The 12,114-nt window shown below is 35.8% G+C and overlaps 1 protein-coding gene and 1 pseudogene across 1 annotated transcript; both read left to right on the top strand.

Annotated features, from left to right (window-relative positions):
- Positions 1–441, top strand: LOC145164830 (albumin-8-like). Its single transcript, XM_079083497.1, has one exon. It carries the CDS (start codon positions 1–3, stop codon positions 439–441), a length of 441 nt encoding a protein of 146 aa, XP_078939623.1.
- A 7,842-nt stretch (positions 442–8,283) lies between these two features.
- On the top strand, positions 8,284–8,724 carry LOC145164829 (albumin-8 pseudogene; annotated as a pseudogene).
- Positions 8,725–12,114: the final 3,390 nt, after the last annotated feature.

Below are 12,114 nucleotides of genomic sequence, written 5' to 3'. Positions count from 1 at the left end.
ATGGCAAGGTACTCGCTCCTATTTGCAGCAGCAGGACTCCTCCTCCTTGTGACCATGGCCGAGGCCACCACCAAAACCATCTTCACCACCACCACCTTCGAGGAGAATCCCACGGGCAAAAGAACTGAAATGTCCTGCGGTCAGCAGCTGGCTGAGCAGGCGATGCTCAACCACTGCATGATGTACCTCGACACTGCCTCAGGAATGAGCATGGGCCGAGGGAGGATGTCGGAGCCAACCCCAGAACAGCACCTGGAACTGTGTTGCATGCAGCTAAAGAACATCGATGAGATGTGCAGGTGCGACGCCATCAAGATGATGATGAACCAACAAGGGTGGACGCAACAACAGATGGGTAAGATGATGGGCATGGCGGAGAACCTGCCCAACAAATGCAAAATCGAACCCGGAATGTGCAAAATGCGAACCGTCTGGTTCTAAATTAACATGATTCGCACGCCATGATTTAAGTGGCCCGTAGTTAATAAAATGAGACTCACTATCACACCATCGTGTGTATGAATGCAATATATTCGATCGGGTGTCTCGATATTTAATAAAATTTCGACTTATTTCTTTTATGTCTAATACCGCCTGCTTTATTATTTGTTTATTTTTTCTCGCTCTTGTAATCTGTAAAATGGCTAGTTGCGACACACAAATACTTACAATAAGTGATTGAAAAGCATCTTTGGGAGAAGTGTGTCGTATCTACGCTTGGTTGGGCGTGGGGTTGGGGAGTAAGATTTTATCATATATAGTCTGGTTAATTTGTAATCCTTTATCAATAATATTGAGTGCAACAGACATAGGTGTTACATCTGAACTACTTAATCTTTTTTGGGTATGTATAGTTGTTTTTACCTGTTAAATATATGATATAGTTGTAAAAATTGAGTTTTTAAATTAAAGGTTACGACTTTCGTACATAACAGTTTTTAAACCTAACAAAATCGTTAAGTAAATATGTAGCATATCTTCTTTTTCAAAAAAAAGTTCAAGGAGTGATCAATAATCGATGGCTTTTCTCTTACTATAATATTAAGATGAGAAAATTCATGAAATAACCAAAAGTTAGGGGGTGTTTCAAGCATTTAACCATGAAATTTTGAGTTTTGGAAAATGACTACGAGATCCACAGAGGGGGCTCTGCGGATCGCTTTAAACCTCAGAGGAACGATGCACAATACCGATGAAACGACGTGACACCACTAAACGACAGAAATTATCGTGGGTAGAATGGTTTCGCAAGGTGGCTTTGCGGATCCATTGAACACCTCCGCGGATCGCTAATATTCACAGAGGATCGGTCAAATACGGGGTGAAATTGGAAAAATTGCCAAAACCAACCTCATTCCTAATACCCTAACTGCGGAAAGAGGAAGGAGGCGACTCTAAGACATTGAATCGATCATTCCGATGATGCGTCGATCGCAGATTGTGGAACAACTACCCTCGGATGTGTTATCCGATGGCTATGAAACACATGTAAGTTTATTTTTCCTCATTTTGAAATTGTATGAAAACGTAATTGCCCGATTTTTGAATTAATTATATGTTGTTAGGGTGTATGATAGTTTGTATGAGTGTATGATAGTTTAGTGATTAGTAAATCCCGATTTTTTGCCCGATTTTTACGATGAACGTCTTTTTTCTCCGAAGAACAGATCCGCAGAGGTGTGTTGCTCAAGAACAGATCCGCAGAGGAGCCTTCTGCGGATCGACGTTCATCACTGCGCAATTCATAATTTGTTTTTGATTTTGATTTCATATGCATAATTCGATTTTATTAATTTAGTTTCCCGATTTTGAGTTACATACTCCATTAAAATGCGAAATAGTTATAAAATGCGAAATAGTTATAAAAGGGATTTCAGTCTTATTTTTTAAATTTTGCCATATATGTGTTATCTTTTGCAGCATAGTATGAGTGGATGGCCTGCATAATTAACTTTTAAAGGGGTGGTGGGAACTGTGTTGAGGAAGTTCATTCCAAAACTAAATAGACGACTTGAATTATTTTGAGGGACATCGTTTGGGATATTCATTGGTATGCCCACCCCGAATGGTGACCCGATGCTCTATCATTTGATGATGTTGCATGATATGCTGGTAGCCAGGGCTGAGAGGTTTGGGTTCGAATTACAAGGCAGGGTGGTGGAATATGGTGAAACCGAAATTTGTTTGATTAACGGTTTGAGATTTGGACCTTATGTTGATATAATCAATAAAAAACACAACACAAAATCTGTATTACGGAATCGGTTGTTCCCAAATGTGAGAGATGAAGATTTACGGCTGAAAGATATAGAAGAGTACATAAAAGGACCAACATTCTTGACTTGTAGCGATGATGATTCGGTAATGCTTATGAATATCTTGTTTTTGTTGAAAGGTCTCATAGGATGTGTTACAAATACGTGCATTCCGTCGGTAGTGTATGAGCTCGCCGATAATCTATATAATTGGAACATGTAGTAAATTTACTATTTATTTATAACCACAAGATGATTTATATTAATTATAATGAATACCATAGGTTTGCATGGGGTACGTTTTTATGGAGGTATAGTGAAACACAATTACGAGTTTGGTTTGAAAAAATGTACATATATTTACGAGATCAAGCCAATGTGGGTTCCGTGAAGACGTTGAAGTATATGGTGACTGGTTTTCACCTTCCGTGTAAGGTTAGTTTTACGTGCAATTAATATTACACATTTTAAATTGTTTATAATCATCGACAAATCATAACATGTTAAAGTTATACTAGGTATGGATTTTGGAGACATTTCCAGAAGCTTTGAGGTATGCACACCACACCGCAAATGAATTTCCAAGAATGAGGGCGTGAAGAATTAAAACACAATTAACCTTCGAGCAATGTTTACGTATATTAGACGTGTCACTGGTATAGTTATACCTTCCTTATAAAGTCATATATAGTAAAAAATCTTAAAACTTATATGTAGTTAAAGATAATGTTTCTATTTTGCAGGAAAACAACATTCCACGTGTTGTTGAAGAAACAAATTTTGAGATCGAATTGCCATTCTATTCGCGTTATCTGAGTTGGACTTTGGACGGAGTGGAGTCTCCACCAATGCAATAGAGCTCCCCTAAACAACGGTCTCCATCACCTCAACCCTCTCAGTTTCAGCAAGAAGATTACATCATCTCACCCTCTCATGTTCGGGACGCAGACCACAACACCTCACAAGTCAGTAAAATAGACAAGTTAATGGGCGTCGTTAATCATTTGACAACCACAATCGAGCAGTTTACGAAGAAAATTGACAAATGGGAAAATGAAAGACAATTTGGTGTGAATGATATCGATAATGTGGATGGCCATGAAACATTTTTCGGTGGTTTGGATCCGGAGTCACCCGCTACGTATGTGGAGTCGCTACCGATTGTTGTTGAAATTAGCGATAAGACAGTTACACCGGTAAAGGTTACATCGGAAAAGAGGGGAAGATGAAATCAAAGTATTTTAGGGAACCTTACGTACAAGTATTAAGTAAATTAATTTCTATTTATAAATTATATTGTCATTAAAAATTAATTAACATTTTGATTTTATAGGTTCCGTCCATAGAACCAGTGAAGAACAAAAAATGAAGAAAACCAAAAAAGGACGGTACTTTAGGGAACATACAATTACTATTGGACCGTTAGATGCCTACTGATGAAGAATTTTGGAAATTATGGGAAAGAAACAGACGACGCTTTTTTTGGAACATAAGCATTATAAAGGTTTTGAGATGAATTTGGAATTTTGGGCAACTTTACTTGGCATGTATGGGTCTGGGTGGTTGGACTCTACGGTAAGATATATCCCTTATTTCATTGCACAAAACGTTTTGGATAAGTAATTGTACACAATGTAACTTCTTATCTTATAACACACAACATTTGGTAATATTGGCGTCGTTGCTCAAGGAAATCAATCATTCGACTGCTAGGTGAACGATTATTAATCCTCAAGGCACCACTTTGGAAGCTGGGAACAAACTTTATTTGAGGCGAATAGCAGCAGGGAAGGTTGGCGGACCTCAGTAGAAGGATATTGATTGAGTTAGTATATTTATTCATATATCATATAATTTTAAAATTATATATATAATTTAAAATTCATATATATATATATATATATATATATATATATATATATATTTGAACATATATGATTCAACTAAATGGTGCGGTTATTTTAAAAATTATGGGGATAGCGGTTGTTTTAAAACATTGGGTGATAGTATTTTAAGTGAACTAAATAAACATTTTTCTCGTTTACTGGGTTTTTTAATATAGAAAATCACAACATACTTTCAGCATTTATCGATTTACCTTTACCTTTACCTATATCTTTATTTTGTTCATAATATATTATACTTCAGTGGTTTGAACCAAAAAGTAGTTACAGTATAGTATGTTGTGTGTTTTTTGTTTTGCTTTTTCAAAATCAGGTAAACTGAAAAAATGGTTTAATCACTACACTGATAGTTTGTGGCTAAATCGATAAAATGGTGAAAATACAAATACGAATTTGTATTTTGCCCTTAATGTAAATGCAAAAAACAAAAAAAGCCCAATGTTCTTAAAAAGATGATTACACTTTTGTTAATGAATCCAGAAGCACTTACATAATCCTTCTCAGGTAAATTGTCCCTGCTGATGTGGCATATCATGAATTGTTGGATTTAGATGCAGTGTTATGGTTTTCACAACATTTGTCTGATCTCTTTATTGAGTCAAACCAAGTTTTGACCGTTTTACCATATTCCTAGAAATGTTATTTTTTTAGCTATGAAAGAAACTTTTATTAAAATAGTAAACACAAAAATCTTCGAGTACAAGGCCTTTCGACCTCGTGCTGATATATGCAGAAGCAAAACAGAAAGAATTCAAGAATTTTGTATGTAGATGGTTTTGGTTTGTGTTTTCTTGGGTTATATATATATATATATATATATATATATATATATATATATATATATATATATATATATATATATATATATATATATATATATATTGCACTATTTTCCTGGGCTTGAGGTAAGTAAATATTGCTTACTGAACTTTTATTTGTATAAGTGTTGATAAAATGACTTTTAATTCCATTGGGTATTTGTAGTTATTGAACTTCATGTTTCGGATATTCAATACAATTTTATCGATTAGAGAATCTTACATCCCTGTTCTGAAGGTCTTCAAAAAGTGTCAGAAAGTTTTTGCCTACCAACTGTTTGATAAAAATCATCAAAATTGTTCTTCGACTTAAAAAAGGGTTTGACCCAAATTCTTGAATTCAAAGACTCCCAAGATTGTTGGTAATGTTTCATGGCCCCTCAATCCGAATCGATAAATTTAATGGGAATAACAACTTTAGTATATAGAGGGATTAAGATGAGAGCAGTTTTGAAACACAATTTGGATCCCTCTTTCTGGTATGAATCTTGCATCGATGGAGGAAACAGAATATATGCAACAAGAAGAAAAAGCATGATCTTGTTGTCCTTTTTGGATGAGGTTCTATATGAAGTTGTTGACAAACAAATTGTTGCTAAACAACGTTTGTTTTCATTGAGTATGAACGAGGTTCAATCTTGAAAGACCATTTAGATGGGATAAACTTAATCTTGATAGATTTGAAAACTGTAGAAGTCAAGTTTGAAGATAAAGTGGGTTTCTCTATGAGTTGGATATATAAAAGATTATCAAAAAATAGAGGTATACTACAGTCAACCTCTCGACTTAGATCTTTCAAAAATTACATTAGCCACATTCTCTCTTGATATACCGTAGCTACGACTATAATACATAAGGATATTGCATATTGTATTTTGCTATACCATGGCACAACATTAGGACTGAGAAAGAAAACATAACTAGTAAAAGTATGTTTCATACCATACCATAGGTGTCCATATGGATCAAACGATCAAGGTCTCCACATAGAAAAACATTGCATTACATGCTTTCCCACATGATTATGGTTTTATCACTTCGTCTTCACTACAACGACATTGAGATACTTTGGATTAGGTTTCTAGGTTATGGTTTTATCTCCCCATCTTCAACAACAACGATATCACATTCAAGAAGATTAAGGTTGATCTAAGACATTTCTAGTTATTCTTTAAGATATTTGATTAAGGTAGAGATTTTTTATTCGTTGACAACCATAGGGCTGATTTGTCGAATACCACATTACTTGATACAAAACACTTCCTTTTATTGGGATCACAACAACTCTGCCCTTTTGTTTTTGAATCATACCTTACAAAGATGCTACATATTGCTTTCTTTTCCATCTTGTGAAGAAGATGATTAGGCATGAAAACATTAAAGAGACACATCTAAAACATGAATGTGACTTGTTTAAGGTTTCATATTTGTTAGCTTTTCAAAGGGTTATGCAAACTAGAGTCCTTGCGGATTCTGTTGATCAAATGATGTAGTCTTCATTACGTTAGATCGAAGACAATGTGAAACATTTTATATCATGGACGATTTTTTCACATATTTCAACTAAGTGGCGATTTTTCCTCTCCGTGACCACCCTATTTTCATGTGAGGTATTCAACTTAACCACCATTTACAATTTATCGCAAAGCAAATAACTTGAAACATGTCTGTTGTAGATTTTCTAACTCTAATTTAAAAACACTCATTAATACATCTGAGTCCCAAATTAAGTGTAAACTTTTCTTTGCTTTTGAACAGTCAAAACAACTTCACATACGAAGAATGATTGTGGGCTGCATAACCTTTACGTTTTGATATGATATTTCGGGCAATGGTAAGGGTTCAAGCATCCCCCGATGAATGGTTTTTGTTTCTTTAAAATCTAAAAAATAATAAGGGTACTTATCCTGTTGGGTTTGTCAGGGCTTAGTTTCCTCTTTTCTATATTTAGTCTCAACCCCAACAAATTCAAAAAAGGTCTGGAATTGTTCCACCATATCTCTGCGTGGAATTATATTACTATCCTCAACCAACATCATCATTAGTTTTGCCTGATCAATTGCAAATCATCAACATCAAATGCTGTACCAGCATCGACTGACGACAACCTTACCTTTATACCTAACATCACCCCTTTGTACATGCCCATTGTACGAAAGAACATGGTTAAATGTCATATGTAATAAATTAAAAATTTAGTTACTTCCACACCAGAAGACCAATTGCTACCATAACGATTTTCCTTTGGAAATCGATTAATACTACTCTCCATAACATGATTAACAACAAACAATTGTGTTGTGTTAGGAGACATACTACTAATAAAACACAAAAATTAAAATATTTGATATCAATATTGTTAAGAATTTGTATAACTATGTTGATCCAAGACATTGAAAAGACAAACATATCTGATTACAAAGATCGATAACCTGAACTTCGAAGCAACCAACCCATAAAAGTTGATGTGATCACTGCTTTAATCTACACCAAAACATGTGTAGTCTAGAGCAATATATTACAAAGATCTATCGATTCACTCCCATTGACATCCACTACAAATAGGCACTCTAAAAAACTACTTATATGAACTTGTTTTTTAAGTATCAAAAAGTTGTATTTGGTTTATACAACAACAATGACAATAGAAATACCCTAGTATTAACACTCCGGAACTGGGATGTCCGTACGTTCCGGAGACGGGATCCCGAATCCACTTTTAGTCTGGAATGAACTTAATTACTCCGGATTTGTATTCCGGACTTGGTGGATATTTTTTAAAAACTGATTTTTAAAAAAAAAATGCATCATTTAGAATGGTCAGTTTAACGAAGTAACAACTATGGCGACTTAAGATGTCATTAACCTAAATGATTAAATGCTTGTAAATTTGTTACAAATTTGTATTTTTAAGTTAATCAGGTTAGCTTGAACCTTGGACAAAATTTGGACCCAACTGAAAAAAAATTAAAACCTCGAATAGAATTCGGTTTCATTTGCATGTTAAGTTGATTAGTAGCACAATTAAAGTACGATTTTATTAGGGTTAAACCTAATTTCTTTGTTAAAACACAAAGCACCAAAACACAGACGTTTCCAAGGAACAAAACAAAGTAACAATTTACAAATGGCTTGAAGTGCAGGGGCTAAAGACGACGTGCGAACTTTTTTCCTCCACCTCTCCACAAATGCATCAAATCAATTCAACACGTACTTTGCATGCAGTCTCTCAACACTACTATAAATCAAGCACCGTTTACACTACATTAAGCATCACTCATCAATTACGTCCATCATACAAGTACAATGGCTAGGTACTCGCTTCTATTTGCAGCAGCAGGACTCCTCCTCCTTGTGACCATGGCCGAGGCCGCCACCAAAACCATCTTCACCACCACCACCTTCGAGGAGAATCCCACGGGCAAAAGAAGTGAAATGTCCGGCGGTCAGCAGCTGGCTGAGCAGGCGATGCTCAACCACTGCATGATGTACCTCGACACTGCCTCAGGAATGAGCATGGGCCGAGGGAGGATGTCGGAGCCAACCCCAGAACAGCACCTGGAACTGTGTTGCATGCAGCTAAAGAACATCGATGAGATGTGCAGGTGCGACGCCATCAAGATGATGATGAACCAACAAGGGTGGACGCAACAACAGATGGGTAAGATGATGGGCATGGCGGAGAACCTGCCCAACAAATGCAAAATCGAACCCGGAATGTGCAAAATGCGAGCCGTCTGGTTCTAAATTAACATGATTCGCACGCCATGATTTAAGTGGCCCGTAGTTAATAAAATGAGACTCACTATCACACCATCGTGTGTATGAATGTAATATATTCGATCGGGTGTTTCGATATTTAATAAAATATTTGTTTATTTCTTCTCGCTCTTGTATTCTGTAAAATGGCTAGTTGCGACACACAAATACTTACAATAAGTGATTGAAAAGCATCTTTGGGAGAAGTGTCATATCTACGCTTGGTTGGGCGTGGGGTTGGGGTGTAAGATTTTATCATATATATGCAAATGTCTGGTTAATTTGTAATACTTTATCAATAATATTGTGTGCCACAGAGGTGGTTCTGCGGATCTATTGAACACCTCTGCGGATCGCTAATATTCACAGAGCATCGGTCAAATACGGGGTAAAATTGGAAAAAATGCCAAAGCCAACCTCATTCCTAATACCCTAACTGCGGAAAGAGGAATGAGGCGACTCGAAGACGCTGAATCGATCATTCCGATGATGTGTCGATCGCAGATTGTGGAACAACTACACTCGGATGTGTTATCCGATGGCTATGGAACACATGTAAGTTTATTTTTCCTCCTTTTGAAATTGTATGAAAACGTAATTGCTCGATTTTTGAATTAATGATATGTTGTTAGGGTGTATGATAGTTTGTATGAGTGTATGATAGTTTAGTGATTAGTAAATCCTGATTTTTTGCCCGATTTTTGCGATGAAAGTCTTTTTTCTCAGAAGAACAGATCCGCAGAGGTGTGTTGTTCAAGAACAGATCCGCAGAGGAGCCTTCTGCGGATCGACGTTCATCTCTGCACAATTCATAATTTTTTTTTTGATTTTGATTTTATATGCAGAATTCGGTATTATTAAATTTTTTTCCTATTTTGAGTTACATACTCCATTAAAATGCGAAATAGTTATAAAAGGGCATTTCAGTCTTATTTTTTAAATTTTGCCATATATGTGTTATCTTTTGCAGCATAGTACGAGTGGATGGCCTGGATAATTAACTTTTAAAGGGGTGGTGGGAACTGTGTTGAGGACGTTCATTCCAAAACTAAATAGTAGACGACTTGAATTATTTCGAGAGACACTGTTTGGGATCTTCATTGGTATGCCCACCCCGAATGGTGACCTGATGCTCTATCATTTGATAAGTTGCATGAGGTTCATGATATGTTGGTAGCCAAGGCTGAGAGGTTCTGATTCAAATTACAAGGCAGGGTGGTGGAATATGGTGAAACCGAATTTTGTTTGATTAACGGTTTGAGATTTGGACCTTATGTTGATGTAATCAGTACAAAACACAACACAAAATCTGCATTACAGAATCGGTTGTTCCCAAATGTGAGAGATGAAGATTTACGGCTGAAAGATATAGAAGACTACATAAAAAGATCAACATTCTTTACTTGTAGCGATGATGATGCGGTAATTCTTATGAATATCTTGTTTTTGTTGAAAGGTCTCATAGGACGTGTTACAAATATGTGCATTACGTCGGCAGTGTATGAGCTCGCCGATAATCTATATAATTGGAACATGTAGTAAATTTACTATTTATTTATAACTACAAGATGATTTATATTAATTATAATGAGTATGACGAGTTTGCGTGGGGTACGTTTTTATGGAGGTTTAGTGAAACACAATTACGAGTTTGGTTTGGGAAAATCTACAGATATTTACGAGATCAAGCCAATGTGGGTTCCGTGAAGACGTTGAAGTATATGGTGACCGGTTTTCACATTCCGTTTAAGGTTAGTTTTACGTGCAATTAATATTACACATTTTAAATTGTTTATAATCATCGACAAATCATAACATGTTAAAGTTATACTAGGTATGGATTTTGGAGACATTTCCAGAAGCTTTGAGGTATGCGCATCACACCGCAAATGAATTTCCAAGAATGAGGGCATGGAGAATAAAAACACAATTAACCTTCGAGCAATGTTTACGTATATTAGACGTGTCACTTCGAGCAATGTTTACGTATATTAGACGTGTCACTGGTATATAGTTATACCTTCCTTATAAAGTTATATATAGTAAAAAATCTCAAAACTTATATGTAGTTAAAGTTAATGTTTTTATTTGCAGGAAAACAACATTCCACGTGTTGTTGAAGCAACAAATTTTGAGATCGAATTGCCATTCTATTCGCGTTATCTGAGTTGGACTTTGGACAAAGTGGAGTGTCCACCGATGCAACAGAGCTCCCCTAAACAACGGTCTCCATCACCTCAACCCTCTCAGTTTCAGCAAGCAGATTACATCATCTCACCCTCTCATGTTCCGGGCGCAGAGCACAACACCTCACAAGTTGTCACACCCCCAAACCGGAACGACGGAAACGTTCGAGGGTGGAGGACGTCATGTACAGTATCATAACAATGCACAATAGTAAAACAAGCAACAACATCATCCATTGCATTAATAATATAGTTAATACAAGTTTGTTATGTGTAAATTTTGTAAGACACCAAAATATGAAATTAACAAAATAATGACGAGTTTTGAATATGCTCCGTCTTCTAAAAAACCTGGTCATCTGTACCTGTCTACTGGTGACCTGAGAATACACGTTATTTTGAAAGAGAGGATCAACATTTAAGCTGGTGAGTTCATAAGTATTATTGTGTTAATTGCTTGCATTAGTTTCACGAAAAGGTTTGTATATGTAAGTAAAAAGGTTTGTATCTTTCCAGAAAATCCTATATTTTCTACTTAAATGAAAAGTAGCCTTCTACCAAGACTCAACTGTTTTGTATGCTTGTTATTTTGTAAAATGTATGCTTTTCCAAGTTTATGACTATCTTTACTAGAAAAATAGTTTGCGTTCCTTAATATGAGGATATCATGTATGAATGAATGGAAAATGAAGAAGTACAATAGTGTGGTGTAAAAATACTCTACTGAAGCACTAACTACCTTAAAACCTGATGAAGTGTTTAATCGAGTATGAGAATCAAATCAAAGTAAAAGATGAACACAAGAAGTAAATAAGGTCTGGTTTAGCTCATATTACTTTCAGAGAACAAGAGTACAAAACTGATAGTAAATGATGGAAAAACTCTACTATCAACTCTATGTTCAGCTCCTATTTATAGGAAACTGAAAGTACAAAAAATACTAAGGCTAGACATTATGCTTCGTTAAAAAGATGCCTTAGCAAATACATAGAAAACATACGAAAGTGACTAAGACACAGACTTCGACATATTACAAGATATTTCGACTCTACAATCTCCCCCTTTGTAATCATATCGAACTTCTCAATTCGTGAGAATCTGTGCAGCAAAGTGCATCATCATTCGTATCTCCGAGTACCATGTCATTATCTTCCTTAACTCAACTTTATCTCCATCATTATTCTTCTTGCAA

The sequence above is a fragment of the Lactuca virosa genome, chromosome 3, assembly GCF_052849685.1.
Source record: "Lactuca virosa cultivar CGN04683 chromosome 3, Lactuca_virosa_CGN04683_v6, whole genome shotgun sequence".
NCBI classification, from domain to species: Eukaryota; Viridiplantae; Streptophyta; class Magnoliopsida; order Asterales; family Asteraceae; genus Lactuca; species Lactuca virosa.
The sequence above is the reverse complement of the archived record's forward strand: the minus strand, read 5'-3'. Positions and strand labels throughout refer to the sequence as shown.